The sequence below is a fragment of the Setaria italica genome, chromosome V, assembly GCF_000263155.2.
Source record: "Setaria italica strain Yugu1 chromosome V, Setaria_italica_v2.0, whole genome shotgun sequence".
NCBI lineage: Eukaryota > Viridiplantae > Streptophyta > Magnoliopsida > Poales > Poaceae > Setaria > Setaria italica.
The window spans coordinates 27014271-27031046 of NC_028454.1; the positions used below are offsets into that span (position 1 = coordinate 27014271).

Genomic DNA, 16776 nt, shown 5'->3' on the forward strand with positions numbered 1-16776 from the left:
GCTGTGGTGCAGTACATCATGCTGTCGGCCGCCCCCTCCATTCCTCTATCTCTTGACCCTCTGTTCGCTTATCTCCTCACATCACAGGATGCAGCCCCAAGTATCCCCCGATGCAAGATAGAGGCTATCTACCCCTACCACGCACAGGCAGCTGCCCCTCCTCGTCAACTACTTCATCGGCAGTCGGCATCGGTCGCCGTCGAGCCTGTACTAGCCACACCATGAATCCCAAGTGAGCACTGCCTCGCCCCCTCTCTCTTTATTTTATTGTTTCCTCATCGTGAATCATGTACCTTAGCTCAATAATTCCCATCGACTTCCGACGAGGATTCTGCGTGAAACTTGTCACTATTCACGTGGCCAGCCATGCAGCCTCCCATTAGCATTGCGTTCCCCAGCAAATCGCTACTCTGATGATCAAATCCTTTAACCAACATATACCACTTTTACCTACACATGTCCACATGAAGAATTATAAAAGGAGCCATCATCTCTCCACCAATGCAGCAAGAACAATGGCAATGCAACCAACAATTCTTGTCATTGTCCTCACCACTGTGCTCCTCTCTATAGCTGATCACCACAGCAACCTGCGGCGATGGCAAGGAAATTGACAAGGCAAACAACAAGCCCAAGGTATAGGGCCTGTTGGTTGAGGCATGCAAGAACATGTCGAGTGACTTGTTGCTAAACTGAGTACACTTTGATGAGGAGAACTATGTGTCAGTACTTCATTATGAGAATCGGAGCCTGATGGCCAAGGATCACAGTGACCTGGCTGTTGGGATAATCACGTAGCGGAAGCAAATAATATCAGCAAGCATAGGGTGTCAACCTATTCATGAAGGGAAACATATGCATCACACATATTTGGAGAAAATTGCAGCAGGAATATATCAATAATTGCAACCAAATCTCATCACCAGTTGCAACTTGCAACTGAGAAATACATCAATCAGAGAGACACCAGATTTAACGTGGAAAACTCCAAATCGGGAAAAAACCACGGGACCAAGCCAGTCAAATCTTTTTCCACTATATGCTTGTGGGAATACAACAAGTTCTTCTCTAGATAGCAGTAGAACCTCACATACATCAAGATTTCATCATCTTGGACAGCTACAACAAGATTTGGGGCTATAAGCTAGGGTATGGAAGGACCTCACCAATAAAGTGGTGGAACAACAGATTGGAGGCACTAAGGATGAGGATCTGCTGCTTCTCAACCTTGAGAACGAATCCCTCTTACTCTCTCACAAGTTCTCCTCTCCAATCTCCCTTCTTCTCCCTCTCTCTGTTCTTCTCCTTGGGGAGGCTGCACTCTAATTTTCCTGGGTCTGTCTCTTCCTGTTTCTGGAGACTTCTTCCTTCTCTTGTAAGGCAGCACATAATGTGCTAAAGCCATCCAAAGTTGGTCCACACCTTAGGCTTTGTTTCCCTTACATATGGGACTGCTCACTAGGAGTAATTACTCTCCTCATTTGCCCACATCATGAGGAAAATTTCCCAACATATCTACCCTCCAACTCATGAGGGGGCACCATCATGCCTGCTACCTCGTTGCACACTTGCAACTTCTCCTTGGGTAGGATCTTGGTCATCATATCCGCACCATTCATGTCGGTATGGATCTTCTTAAGTTGTAGCAACTTGGAACTCAACACTTCTCGAATCCAATGGTACCGCACCTCAATGTTCTTGGTTCGAGAATGAAGGCTTGAATTCTTGGCAAGATGAATGGCACTTTGGTTATCACAAAACAAATTGTACTTCTCTTGCTTATGGCCCAACTCTTGCAAGAAATTTTTCATCCATAACACTTCTTTGCAAGTTTCAGTTGCTGCTATGTACTCAGCTTCTGTTGTTGATAAGGAAATGCACCTTTGCAGCCTTGATTGCCATGACACTGCTCTCCCTACAAATGTCACCAGATATTCCAATGTGGACTTTCTAGAGTCCTTATCTCTAGCATAATATGCGTATGTAAACCCTTGCAATACAGGATCACCACTTCCAAAGCATAAGCATAGCTTGGAAGTACCTCTGAGATATCTGAGAATCCACTTTACTATTGCCCATTGTGCTTCTCCTAGATTGCTCATGAACCGCTAACAACTCCAACTGCATAGGCGATATCCGGCCTAGTGCAAACCATGGCATACATCAAACTGCCCACAGCAGATTGATAAGGTATTTTCTTCATTATTTATTTCTCCTTTTTACTTGTAGGACATTGGTTGATACTCAATTTGTGGTGTCCTGCAAGTGGAGAGCAAATTAGTTTTGCATTTTCAAATTAAATCTTTCCAGTACCTTCTCAATATATCCTTCGTGTGAAAGCCAAATCTTCTTCTTTGATCTATCACGGGAGATTTTCATGCCAACTATTTATTTTTCCAATCCCAAATCTTTCATGGCAAATGACTTGCCCAAAGTCTTCTTCAGGAGAGCAATGCTCTTTGTGCTATTTCCTGCAATCAACATATTATCAACAGAAAGCAAGAGGATAATGAAATCACCTTCGGCATACCTCTTCATAAAGACACATTGATCAGCTTGTGCTTTATGGTAACCAAGATTCATCAAAGACTCAAACATATTGTACCACTGCCGAGGAGCTTGCTTCAAGCCATACAAGCTCTTGTTCAATTTGCAAACCAAGTGCTCTTTACCTGCAACCTCAAACTCTTCTGGTTGCAACAAATAAATCTCCTCCTCGAGGTCACCATGCAAGAAAGTTGTCTTTAAATCAAGCTGCTCAATTTCCAAATCCATTGCAGCAGCCACACCAAGAACAACTCGGATTGAAGATATCTTGACCACAGGAAAGAATATCTCATCAAAGTCAATACCTTATTTCTGACCGAAGCCCTTCACAACCGATGTTGCCTTGTATCGTTGCTGTGAGTAATTTTCTTCAGTCTTCAATCTGTACACCCACTTGTTCTTCAGCACTTTCTTGCCCTTTGGTAGATTCACCAATTCATATGTATTGTTCTCATAATTCATCTCATCCTACATGGCTTCCAACCATTGATCCTTGTGCTAATCAGACATAGCCTCCTCATAACATGAGGGCTCACCACCATCAGTCAACAACAAATACTCATGTGGTGGATACCTGGTAGAGGGCCGATGAACTCTACTAGTTCTCCTCAGTTGCTCCTACTGCTGTCCTTCTTTTGGAGTATCATCAATTTAGCATCCTCATCGACATCACCATCATTTTGCTCAGATGGCTGATCATCACCCTGTTCTAGACTAGCATCTTCAATGCGACTATCATCTCCCCCATGATTTTTATGCACAATTGAAGTAGGAATTGGATCCAAATTAGCAACTCGAGGAGTAGTGATTTGTTTCTTTAGCCTCACAATATCTTCTATTGTCTTCTCTTCAAAGAACACCACATCTCAGCTTCTCACAATTTTTTTGTTAATTGGATCCCAAAATCTGTAGCCAAACTGCTCATCAAGGTGGTCTAGAAGGATGCACTGCTTGGTCTTTCTATCAAGTTTTGACCTCTCATCTTTTGGGACATGCACAAAAGTCCTGCACCCAAATACTCTCAAATGTTTGTATGATACCTCCTTTCCGGACCATAACTTTTGTGGAATATTACCCTTGAGTGAAACACATGGAGATAGGTTGAGCACATATTTTGCAGTCATCAGTGCCTCAGCCCAAAACTTATTTGGTAATTTTGCATGAGAAAGTATAGTTGTGACTCTCTTTGTGAGTGTCTTGTTCATTCTCTCTGCAAGGCCATTCTGCTGAGGTGTCTTCGGCACTGTCTTCTTTTGCTGGATACTATGCATTCTGCAGTATGTTTCAAATGGACCTCTATACTCACCACCATTGTCTGATCTGATGCATTTCAGCTTTCTACCAGTTTCCCTTTCAACCTTGGCATGGAATTCCTCGAAAGCATCCAACATCTGATATTTATTCTTCAAGACATATGCAAAGATCTTTCTAGAATTATCATCAATAAATGTGACAAAATATAAAGCCCCACTAAGTGAGTTCTCTATCATGGAACAAACATCAATGTGCACAAGATCAAGAATATCATTTGCATGATGTGGAGTAGTGGATGTACGAAAAATAACCCTATGTTGTTTACCAGCTAAACAATCTACACAGGGTCTCAAAGTCATACCTTTCACCTTAGGAAGTAAGTCCTTGTGAGCAAGGGAGTGCAATCCCTTCTCACTCATATGTCCAAGCCTCTTGTACCACAATTCAATGCTGGAATTTATCTCAGCAATATTCACTTCTTGCTTGCATAGTTTGATTTTGGTCACATAAAGACATTCTTGTTTAGCTCCACGAGCCACAATCAAGGAATTTTTGGTGAGCTTCCATTTCCTTCACCAAAGTGACTATCAAGTCCACCATCACAGATTAGATTCAGCTGAATGTCAGGAACATGCCTCACATCTTCAAGTATCAACTTGCAGCCCGTACTTATCTCAATACATACAGTGCCCTTGCCAACAATGGCTGATGAATCTCTATTTCCCATCCTCACATAGCCAAAGTCACCACTAGTGTAGGATGTGAAATACTCCCTATGAGATGTGAGATGGAAAGAGGCACCCGAGTCCTACCCAACTCAAATTATCATCACAAGCATCACTAAAACAACTATCATCTTCAATAATGAGATAGTCCTCACCGACTGCAATTAGTGTTGAATTGTCTCACCTTTTTGCTCGGTTTTATTGCCTTGTTTTATTGCAAGCTCTCTTTTATAAAATCTACACTGATTTCTTTTGTGGCCTTCCTTACCACAATGGTAGCAAATAATAGTTGCCTTTGGACGTGACTGTGATCTCCCCCTGAATTTGCTTCTGCCATGCTGAATTTTAACTTGCCTTCGACCATGGCTTTCTTCTTCATTTTCAGCCACATATGCATCAGAAGATGATGGCATATTGCTGCCCTTTTCTTCCCTTCCGGCTTCCTCATTCAGCAGGTTGTTCTTCACCATCTCAAGAGTCAGCTTACCATCTGGAGCTGAATTGCTAAGTGACACAACAAGCGTATTCCAGCTGTCCAACAATGAGTTCAACAATAGCAATGCTTGCTCTTCATCATCAAGATTTATCTTCATAGCTGACAGCTGGTTTATGTGGCCTTGGAAGACATTCAAGTATTCAATAACACAGCTGCTATCTCGGTACTCTAGCTTTGCAAGCCGCTTTATCACCGAGATCTTGTTCACTGCTATCTTCCACTCATACATAGAATCCAACTTTTGCCACAACTTGAATGTATTTGTATCATTAGCAACATGGTGGAAAATATCATCATTGATGTACAAACGAATCATATCTACTGCCTTCCGATTTAGAACTCTCCAATCTTCCTCCTTGACTCCTATGGGAATTTTATCTCTTACAATTGGCTTATATAAATCGTTGCAATACAGCAAGTTATCCATCACGGGCTTCCATATAGAGTAATTAGAAGCATCCAATTGGATCATACCACTTGACATGGCACTATCTTCCATGGCCAATGTGAGTTCTTCACCTCCAACAGTAACTATACTTTGATACCAGTTTATGTTGGAATAACCATGCAGCGGAAGCAAATTATCTCAGTAAGCAAATAATCTCTCACAAGTTCTCCTCTCCAATCTCCCTTCTTCTCCCTCTCTTTGTTCTTCTCCTTATGGAGGTTGCACTCTGATTTTCGTGGACATGTCTCTTCTTGTTTCTGGAGGCTTCTTCCTTCTATTGTAAGGCAGCACACAATGTGCTAAAACCATTCAAAGTTGGTCCATACCTTAGGATTTGTTTCCCTTACATGTGGGACTGCTCACTAGGAGCAATTACTCTCCCCATTTGCCCACATCATGAGGAGGATTTCCCAACATTGGCAGTCATAGCCTTGGACCTTCTTGACCACCAAAGCAACAATATCATGGTGGAGATTGATAGCATCCTTCGTGGCCTCAAGGTACATAATTGGACGGAGTATGCGTTCAGGGTCTGCTCCGTGGACTATGCCTCAATGGTTTGCATCATCCCTATGTGCCGTGACATATTTCTCGGCTAAGCCACTAGGCAAGAAGGCTCCATGCATTATCACAGTGGGGTATGATGTTGTTGATGCTCTTCCATTCTTGGACATTATAGATGATGATGCTAGGGGGTGCAGCCTCTCACTAGCCAACTGGCATATGATAATTGTAATGAGGAATTTCAGAAGTTCGTAGTATTATTTTTATGAGCTATTAACATTATTGTATATTTATATGTGTACACACATTTCTTTGAATGCAAATGTTTATTTATAATTAATAAGATCATTTTGAAATAGAAGCTAGTGGTCCAAACCATATTTCAAACTCCATCTACGTGTGAGACTTCACTTTTCTTAGTTTGTAGGTAGGATTCGTAATTGCCACATGTTGCAAAGTCCATAGGCGGTGGAGGGAGGGACCTGCCAGCGGTTGGCCCATCCTCTACAATAAACACTGCTGCCATACCCATCGACAAATGGAACTCATAATGACAATGCATGAACCACACACCTGCACGCCATAAAAAAATATTAGATCTTGTGGGTGTTACTCTCGCATCCAACTACAAGACCAATATGGTGTACATGTAAAGAAAACATGAATTACATGAAGTTTTTTATTTGTTAAAAATAATTTGGAAGAGTTATTTTTCAACATAATTGTTGATGTAGTAGGTTATTCACATGAGCTACGAACGAGATCAGGTCAAGTAGGTTATTCTGTGCCAGTTTAGAACCTATAAACAGGGTTCCAATCATGTAAGTCATATATAATTGTCAAGCAAATCTTTGTACTTACCTGGATTGTCAGCAACAAATCGAACGGCAGCCCACCCAAGATTTGGCACATGCACCGTGTTCTTCATTGGTGGATTCACCAAGTTGTACCTCGCCACGTCCTTGGCTGCATCGTAGTTGCCAAGCCCCTGCGCAAGGAGGTACATGTCGTGCCCATGCAGGTGCATCGGGTTGGAGTCGCCCTGCAGCAAAGCTGTGCTCTGGAACACCACCTCCACCGTGGCGCCATGGCGGAACCATCGCGCTACTGTTTCCTTGGACGTTGGCTCCAGCAGCGCCTCCTTGTGCCCCTCCGGGATCAAGGCAGGGTCAGTGAAGTTGAATGTCCTCGGTGGCCTATCTGGGAGCTCTAGCAGTGTGCCGTCGTCCTTGCGACCGCCGGTATGGTAGTAGTGTGCTTCTAGAATTGGCGTCCTGATTGAGGAGAGGTGGAAGGAGACGTTGTTCATTGTCGCCACAATGATTCTCTCATCACCCTTTCTCCTATTGCAAGACTGGCCTCGTCGGCAAGGGGTCATGCCCAAGCCAAGTGCGATGAATAGGTGCTCGTCAACTCTCAATGGCACCATGGGACGCCGTGGGTGGCGCAGGCTTGTCAGGTTACCGTGAAAGTTGAAGGATACCACGGTGTTGTGCATGCCTGGCATCTCAGGCACCACTGGAGCGTCACCAAATGAAATGCCTTCATTGGCACCATGGCTTGAGCTCTGTTGTTCTGTTGTGCCATTGCCGTAGCTGCGGTTGCTGTTGTACTGCACCACCCCTCTCGTGACATATACCGGCGTCTGAGTGTCTGGCAATGGCGCCTTGATGGGCTGGGCGACCATGTAGTAACTTCCGGGGGGCGCGTCGGCGATCAAGATGGCGTCCACCGTCTCACCGGGCGAGACTGCAATGACATCCGTCGTGTAGGGGTTGACGTAGTTGGCGTCGGCGGCAACCACCGTGAACTTGTGCCCGGCGATCTTGAGGTAGTACTCATAGAACAGTGCGGCGTTGATCACTCGCAGCATGTAGGTCTTGCCAGGCTCCACTTCCAGCACGTACCCGTCTTCTGGAGCCCCTTCAGAGTTTAAGCACTCCATTCAGTAACACAGGTAGTGTACGTTGTTTTTGAGACAGGCATGTATATATGATATGATTGATTACCGGAGCAATTGAAGAGATCGCCGAGCTTGCCGTTAATTGTGGATGCACTAGGGTCGTCATCCAAGGAACCATCCCTCATATTCCTGCCAACCACTGAAAGGTCCTTCTCCCACCACTCCCCTGCCATCATAAAGATTTTTTTAGAGAGCTGAGAAGCTGTTGCCAAAACGTTTTGCACTTCTGCCAGCCAGATGTGCAACCATGCCAAACTCAGAATAAGTTCAATTCCATGGAAACAGAAGATCTTTTTTCTAGTTCCAAATGAATCTAGTTAAAAAAAACTGACGTGCAATTATGAAATTCCAAATCATTCTCAACCTATAATTATGGGAATCTCCTTGTGAGGCTTAGGAAACGGATACGAGCTAGCTCCGTTTCTCGGTCGGATGATCAAGGCGCCATGCAGGGATGCTCGCAGGCAGGGGACGTGAGCATGCCACCATAAGGTGCCTTCTTGTCCAGTAACATTGAACCGGTAGGTAAAGTTTTGGTTCGGTTTGATGGGACACTGGGTGATCATCGGCACCCCATCAGACCAGCAGTTCAGCCGTTGCTTCACTCCGTGCCTATCCCATATATAGAAGTCAAAAGAAAAGAATCTGAATACAAAGATGGAATTAATTTTTCATATATAAGTGTTGGAAATCCGACTATTAGGCTATTCCTAGTGGGATTTTCATTCTCATTTAATAATGCGATACATCAGCAATTTTGATAACATGACATGCTAATTATGAAGAGAGAGATGAAGCTCTCTATACACTGTTTTCAAGATTCTTAACTTCTCACGTGGCACAGTAATTTTAGAGCCAAAGGCCACCTACCCACATGGCCGTGTGTCACACTTCACACATTTGCACGTAGTTTCCTTGGTTGTGCTTTATTGCCAATGGCAAAGTGAAGCTTGTTACCTTTTGGCCCTTGTTTGTCTAAATTTTTTGCATGATTATTTGGCATCTAAGTGACTTGAAATTAAAAATTATGGACTACGAATTTATAGATCTCGTGATAATCTACAATTTTCTTATAAAAAATTCTTTAAGCCGACTAAATTCTTTATCTCTCACGGTTCCAAACCATGTGGCTCATCTTCCACAATTCTTAACTCAAGATAAAAACACTCTCATACCGTTCCAAAGAAACCATAAAGATAAGGCATCTGATATGAACTCTTTTTTGTAGTGGTATTTTCAGTAATCGCCTTAGGAGCTTGCACCAATGCTAAGTTATAAAACATGACAATGATGGGTCAAAATACAGGGACAATTATGCTATTTGAAATGTAACTAATAGAAGGGTTTTTTTCTGCAGCAAATTAAAGGAGTCAATTTATTAGATGTTTAGCTTATAATTACCAGTGGATTGTTATGTTGTAGGGTGACTCGTTGACGATATGAACGGCCACTGAATCTCCCTCCGTGACCTCGATCGGTGGCCCGGGGAGCTGTCCGTTCACCACGGTGACCAGAGTCTCCTTGCACAAGTGCGTCATATTCACCTGGCTCACCTGTATACACAAGCGTATTCTAATGAATGAAGCATACAGTACAAGTCTACGTATTCCAGCAAATCAAGAATACATATAGAGATTATCCTTTGCCATGTTCAAACTCAGAAGGAAATAATCATTATGCAGAAAGGATAGAGGGGAAGGTCAAAGCCATGAATGAGCAAAATGCTTACAACAAAGGTGTGCTCAACGACGGCTACGGCCACCGGTAGGGCCATGGCGGAGAGGAAGAAGACGATGGCGGCGGCGACTATGGCCGATGCTGCAGGGAGGCTCCAGTTCTTCATAGTTAGGAACTATGTCTGGTCTGCCTCCAACGTACTCCTACGTAGATAGTAGCATATATTGGTTAGGATTTTGGATCTGAACTATTAAATCGCATCTGGCTTCGTTGACTACTGAGAACAAGCAAGTGGGCAAAGCTCCGAGCACTCATGGTTTCTTTACTCGTTTTCCTTGGGAAGTCCGAAGATGGCAGTGTTTGCCTCGTGGTTTCTTAATTGTGTAATCGAATTAATAATCGGCAGTAAGCAGTATCGGCAATCTGATCATTAATTAATGGCTTCATATCAGGGGCGGATCTCGATGCTTCTCACTGAGTGTTAACATTAAGCTATAGCGAAACTAAGATTTTTTCAGTCCTATATATACTCCCTCTTTCTTAATAAAGCTTTTGCTGATCTAGCCGCTTTCAAAGTTCTTTCGATAATAAATAAACCTCACATCTTTGTACTATCATTCCCAAAAATATATTCTAGTTCTTACCAAATTCATTTGCAAGCGTAGTTGTCATCAGTGTTGTATTCGTTCATGAATGTGTGGTCGGTATAGTTCATCTGCATGCATGATGTTCTGCTAGTTCTAGTTTTCTACAAGTGTATTGGCAGAGCTTTCATTATTCTAGGAGGTTGTTCTCGTCAATGAAAGCTCTAACGTTTCAAAACTAGAACTGGTTTCATTATACTAGGATGATGATCCTCTAGTTCACAACATTATATAGTTTTGCTCTAAACTATATTATTATAAAACATATTTGTGGCAGAACTAGGTGATTTTTCATTAAGATTAGCAGAGTGTCCGTGCTTTGCAATGATTTTCATATTTTGTGCTCGGTAACTACCTTGTTTATCATTGAGCGAATTAAAACAGGATCTTGGAGACAGTGAATAAGTTCACAGTGCACAAATACCCTATAGTGACTAACCTTACACTACTAATATACTTGACTCAATGACACGGCACTCCAACTCATCCAATACTTCCTCTCCAGCCCTCAGGTCTGGAAGCATGTATGCCACCACTCTCTCTTTCTCCATCCCCGCTTCCCCCACTCTTCTGCACATGGTCATTTCTCAATATGACCCTGCCAATCAATATAGGATGAATGTAACACGAAATTGTTACACAAGTGATCATAAAACCAAAAAGGATCCTTATCATTGACAAGGCTAAGCCCAAAAACAGGAATCAGAGGATTTCTGAATTTTTCTTCACGTGAACTTGGCATTCTTCTGTAAACCTCACTTCCAGATTGCACACGTTAATTATTTAATAGCCTCCATACATCACGTTGCATATTTCAAAACACCCAGCATTCTAATTATACGCATTCAGGGGCGGATCTAGGGCCCGGGCTGCCCGGGCTGCAGCCCGGGGCGAGCCCATGTAGTCCCTTTAACATATGTGGTATTTAGCCTAATAAAAGAAGATTTATGAGGTAAGATTAGACTATTTTGGTGCTGATTCAGCAACTTAGCTCAGGGTGCAGCTCCATTTTGGATCCGCCCCTACGCATTCCAGTTTTAATCATTTCTATGCAATTTGGCCCTTCATCCTTATTTTCTAGCTCTGCCCCTGCAGAAGATGAATCTAGCGGCAGTTAACTTTTTTTTAGAAAAATGAATTGTCTCCGGCCTCTTCGACCGCTTACAGCCATGTTTTTACAAAATTTTCAGCTCCCAAGCTGATCGCAGATACTAGAAAAAAAGTACGCAGAACAAGAAAAAATCAAAAGCACCGGTTAACTAGAAGAAGCTTTTTTATGTACCTGACGAAGAGGAAAGATTATTGCATATCGACTGTCGCCGCCAGCTCGACCTCGTCAACAAGCTGGACATGGGCAAGCTGTCGCGCCGCCTGCCGCTCCACCACGATCCGTCGGATCTCACGACCTACCATGTTAAGGGTCCATTCAAAGATGAACAGGAATAGAAAGATGAAGAAGTCGACATGAGAGAGGTCGTGAAGAGGGAAGGAGATGAGAGCAAGAAGAGAGAGAGAGGGGGGTTCTTGTGTGTGCAATGCGCAGAACAGGAATAGAAAGATGAAGAAGTCGACATGAGAGAGGTCGCGAAGAGGGAAGGAGATGAGAGCAAGAAGAGAGAGAGGGGGGGTTCTTGTGTGTGCAATGCGCATGAGGCTCTCATAACCTGAGCTGCACAATTTCATCAACCATTTCTTCTCTTTTGATAGTAAGTATTGGAACCCATCGCACTAGCAACAGACATCTAGAGATGGAAAAAATGTGTGTGCCATGAGAGCCCCCCGTTCCTCTCCGCCAGCCCCCCACCATCCTCCGCCACCGCGCTACCCGCCACCGCCAGCGACAGCCCCCGCCTACCCCCATAGAGCTCCAGCAGGACCACAAACCAACCAGAACCTACACCCCCCATCCCCAATCATCCCCCCAATCATCCCGCATTCAAGGAGAGCCTGGGAGCAGTTCTTCAACGCCTCCCCATCGCCACCTCCACGGGCCGCTGCTCGAGGAAAATTGGGTGCCGGAATCGCTGGATCTGCAGGTCACTTCGCCGGATCTGAGGATCCCCTTGCAAGATCTGAGGCCTGGCAACTTCAAACCTACCACTGCCAAAGAGGATGCGGTGCTATCCTACGCGGAGGTCGTCAGAGGCTGGCGTTTCAACTCCCCAACCGTCCCAATCTCCCTGCGACGCCACGGAGAAGGAAGCGCTACAGCCCATGGGAGAGGGAGTAACTCCGACGACAAGACGGCTCCGCGGCGCATTCAAGACCCAGCGTCAACAGCATGACGTTCTGGGCCCCGGTATGGCAAAGTACAGCAACCACCTCAGCACACCCCGGCGCGCCATGACTAGCAGACAGTGAGGCGTCGAAGGACGCGGCAGCGTGCGCCGCTCGAGATGCTGCGACGCGACGGCGGAAGTGACTGAAGCCACAGAAGCCATTCAAGGAGGCCACCAACCAAGGCGCTGCTCGCCTTCAAGCGCGAGACCGCGGGTCGCTGCTTACGGTGCCTTGCCACAGACCACCTCGCCTCGGCGTGCCGCGACCCTGTGCACTGCTTCCGGTGCCGGCAATTCAGGCACAAAGAGCGCGCGTGCAGGGTGGCGCGGGCACCAGCTGAACAGGTAACCGCCAGACGCAGGACGACCACTCGCACCACGCCGCCAGTCACCCGACGACCACCACCAGCCGCGCCACCAGCAGAGCCACGCGCCAGAGCTTCAGCCAGCCGCCCGCCGACCCACAAAGCCCCGACCTCTACTCGCTACCAACCTCCTGCAATACCACACCACACGGCCTCCGTCGACAGCCGGCCGCGACCGCATTCCAGTCCAGCCGTCCGCCACCCTCCATCTGAGCCAACAAGAACCACAGCCAAAATGGCCATAGGAGACCCTCACACGCGGCCAGAAGTGGAAACAGTGTTCGTCTCCAGCTCCTTCCACCTTGAGCATGATGCGCGGGACTGGGAAGCCTGCGCGCTCGTCCCGTGGGCGTTGCACCTGCCGCCGGACGCCGGAGCTCAGGACATCGCCAACCTCCTCACCCGAGAGCTCCGTCTGCGGCCCGGTGACGTCACCATCACGCTACACCAGCTGGAACCATATCTGATCCAGTTCGAGCATGCGACGCATATGGCGGAGGCACGCCGTCGTGGGCGTTTCATAGGTGCGGGCATCGACATCTGCCTCTGCACATGGTGAAGCCTCACGCACCCCCTCAGCTTCCGCATCTTCTACAGGGTGCGGCTCTACCTCGACGGCATCCCGTCACACGCCTGGACACCGGAGATTGTTGAGCGAGTCGTCGGCCACAAGTGCGCTCTGCAACACATCGTCACCGACCTCATCCAACCGGCGAACTCCAAGCACATTGAGCTCTGGGCATGGACGGTGGACCCGAGCGAGATCCCGAAGAAGGTATGGCTCGCCTTCACCCACAACCCGGCGGCCAAGTCCTCTGCTTTTGCAGTCTCGGCCGAGCCCCCGCAGCTGTCATGGCAGCAAGGGGCCCGATATGAAGTCTTCATCCACATGCCATTACTGGAGGACTACTCGGCGGCGGCACGCGATCTCCAGCAGGCCATCGACAACCCGCAGAGTGTCACCCCGACTCAGCGGCGCTTCGAATGGCACTACGGCCTCGTCGACGGTGCGCTGCCGGATGCAAGATCGCGTTTTCCGGCGCGCCTGCCTCGGCCACCGCGGGAACCGACCGGCGGGGATTCTCACCCTGCTGACCACAGCAGGGGACGGCACGAGACCGCAGGCGCTCCTAGAGCTGCGCAAGGCACCCGGGCCATGGGCGGCGGTGGAGACGGTGGGAGCAGGTGCGGCGCGCAAGCTCGTCAAGATCCGCATGAGAAAGCTGATCACACCAAGCGTCGAGCGGCCGGACAGCACTGCAACGACCGACCATTTGTCTGGCCTTCCTGCCGCGGAGATGACCACGACGACGGCAACGGTGATTACGACCACCCAGGGCAGGGACGCAAGCTCGGCGACGACTACTAGGGCTGTGCGGGTGCGGTGCGCCGTGACCGCATGAGATCCCTCCCATGGCGCAACTACGAGCCCCCGCAAGGACGGCGCCATGAAGCCGGCGATCTGGGGCTAAGCAACTTAGCCCCGGCACAACTCCAGGCCTTGTTCGTGGCACAAGCCAAGACGCTGAAGAACTACATGCAGGAGAAGGTAATCGAGGCACCCGATACGACTGACAATTTCACTTTGGATGCTAAGAAGCGGTACTGGCACGCCGGCGCCGATGAATACATCCGTAAATCGTGTTGGCTCGCCGACCGCCTCGGCATCGATGATGCTGCGCAAGGGGAAAAGGCCTGGTCCAACCCGGTGCCGCTGCCGCTGCCGCGAGTCTTCAACACTCTGCGGGCGGCGCTCCTCCCAGCTCCGTTGACGGCGTCGCCAACGATTCAAGATGTCGACCAGGCGCTGGACATCTTGTGCATCGGCGCGGCGGAGGAAGACGCAAGCGACATGGGCCAAGAATGCCATGCGCAGGCAGCAGCCCAGATGGCCGCGGGCAATGCCCCAGCTCAGCTGGCCATCAGCACGGCCCGAGCTGAGGAGCAAGAGCCACAACGGGCCGCCCCAGCAGGCAACATGGCTGGGCTGCACCGGAAGGTTGGTGGCTAGGTATCCGCTGGGCCGAGGCAGGCCCACCAAACCACAACTACAGCAGTGCCTTCAGCAGTGACTGCAAGTGAGGCGGCCCACGAAACACCCCTAGCCAGGCTCAACACGCCGCCGCTTGGAAACATGCCTACCAGGCCCGTCAATGGGTTCACCTGCCCACCGCAAGCGGCGGCCCGCACACAACCATCACCTGAGGCCTGCCTGGTCCCGCACGACAGCCATCTTGCAAGGCCAACAAATGGGACTTCAAGTCCAGAGCAACACATGCCCACGAACCAGTCGCCCGATGCACTACCAGTGATTGCCCCTGTTGTGCCTACCCCAAAAATAGATGACCTCTTCGCAACCCCGCTACCGCCAGCACTACTACAGCCCCCACCGCAGCGCACGCACCGGAGCCGCACCTTCGACATGAGCAAGGTGCGGTGGAGTGCGCGTCTGGCCAAGAAGCTAGCCATGCCGGCCATTGAACGCGCACAGCGAAACCTCTGGAGGAAACTAGGCGCCGGCGATGATGAGATGGCGCCAATTGAGCGGGTACTGCAGGATTTCCTTAACATGTTTTAGGGGGCGCTGCCAGACTTCATCATAACAGCTATGACTGCTCTCTTCGACCTCGACGACGACGCTGCCGAGCAGATGAATGACGCGCTTCTACAGATGGCAGGCGACGCCGCAGGAGAGCTCCAGCAGGATGACCATGCGGCTACATGATCATCATGACACTGCACCTACATCAAGTGTTTTATCAATGCTACATGTATCGCTACTTTTATGTATTTCCTATTCCTGTACCTCACCCTGCTGGCTGCGACCTTCGGGGAGGACTCTACTTTAGCCCTGCTGGCTTTGACCTTCGGGCAAAACTTGCGAACTATAAACTATGCCCCGCCAGCTATCAACCTAGAACTTGGACAACAGCTACTCCAGCGACAAAAAGCACCAACGACCATGATCCAGCGACAAAAAGCACCAATGATCGCCACCTACGGCACCTACGGCACCCACGGAATCAATACTCTACGAGATGTAGCGTCAACGCCATAACAAATGCTCCTCAACCGCAATCGTGCCGTACGAAAGCAAGCGCACCAAAAATCACCTAGATGATCGGCAACTTTGAAATAATGTGTTGGAACGTGAGAGGCCTAAACGCCCCCGCTAGATGTCTAACAGTCCGCAAAACTATTGCGACGACAACGTGCCACATAGCATGTCTGCAGGAAACGAAGTTGCAAAATATTGACGCGGCCCTAGCAAACCTCCTGGGGGGACCTCGTTTAAATCAATTTACATACAAACCAGCTTCAGGCACAAAGGGAGGAATCCTCCTCCTCTGGGACGACAGGGTCTTCGACATGCAGAACATCCAAACGGGGCATTTCTCTATATCAGCAACAACAACAGTAAAATACAGCGACATGCACTTCCGACTCATGACGGTATACGGCCCATCATGACACTCGGCAAAGACTGCTTTCCTATGCCACCTACGGGCCATGAGACCTGATGATGACGCCAAGTGGCTCGTACTAGGAGATTTCAACCTAATATACAATGCAAGAGACAAGAATAATAACAACCTAAACCGGAGGCTAATGAGGAGTTTCAGAGCAACGCTAAATCACTGTGGCCTCAAAGAAATACGCTTCCAAAATAGGAGATTCACCTGGAGCAATGTAAGGCATCGACCAACCTTATCGTTGATCGATCGAGTCTTCTGCAACGAACCTTGGGACCTAAACTTCGATGATCATGTCCTACATGCCCTCTCTTCCTCACACTCGGATCACTGCCCTTTGCTACTGGCACAATAATCTGGTCCTCGTAAGCCAACGCCTTTTAAATTTGAAAACTTCTGGC

At 47.8% G+C, this 16776-nt stretch overlaps 1 protein-coding gene across 1 annotated transcript; it reads right to left on the reverse strand.

Annotated features, from left to right (window-relative positions):
- Positions 1-5693: 5693 nt before the first annotated feature.
- On the reverse strand, positions 5694-9795 carry LOC101779633 (laccase-15). Its single transcript, XM_022827182.1, has 6 exons — positions 9667-9795; positions 9339-9490; positions 8302-8549; positions 7984-8103; positions 6836-7897; positions 5694-6547 (listed from the first exon to the last, which is right to left on the reverse strand). The coding sequence occupies exons 1-6, from the start codon at positions 9778-9780 to the stop codon at positions 6357-6359; spliced, it is 1887 nt and encodes a 628-aa protein (XP_022682917.1). The 5' UTR covers positions 9781-9795; the 3' UTR covers positions 5694-6356.
- Between the last annotated feature and the right edge of the window lie 6981 nt (positions 9796-16776).

What these genes read in the sequence shown, in the direction of transcription:
- LOC101779633 (XM_022827182.1), bottom strand. Translation starts at nt 9,780, where the DNA reads ATGAAGAACTGGAGCCTCCCTGCAGCATCGGCCATAGTCGCCGCCGCC. An exon ending in TACAACATAACAATCCACTG is followed by an intron (nt 8,550 to 9,338) that starts GTAATTATAAGC and finishes TATATGGGATAG; the next exon opens with GCACGGAGTGAAGCAACGGC. An exon ending in ATTTGTTGCTGACAATCCAG is followed by an intron (nt 6,548 to 6,835) that starts GTAAGTACAAAG and finishes TATGGCGTGCAG; the next exon opens with GTGTGTGGTTCATGCATTGT.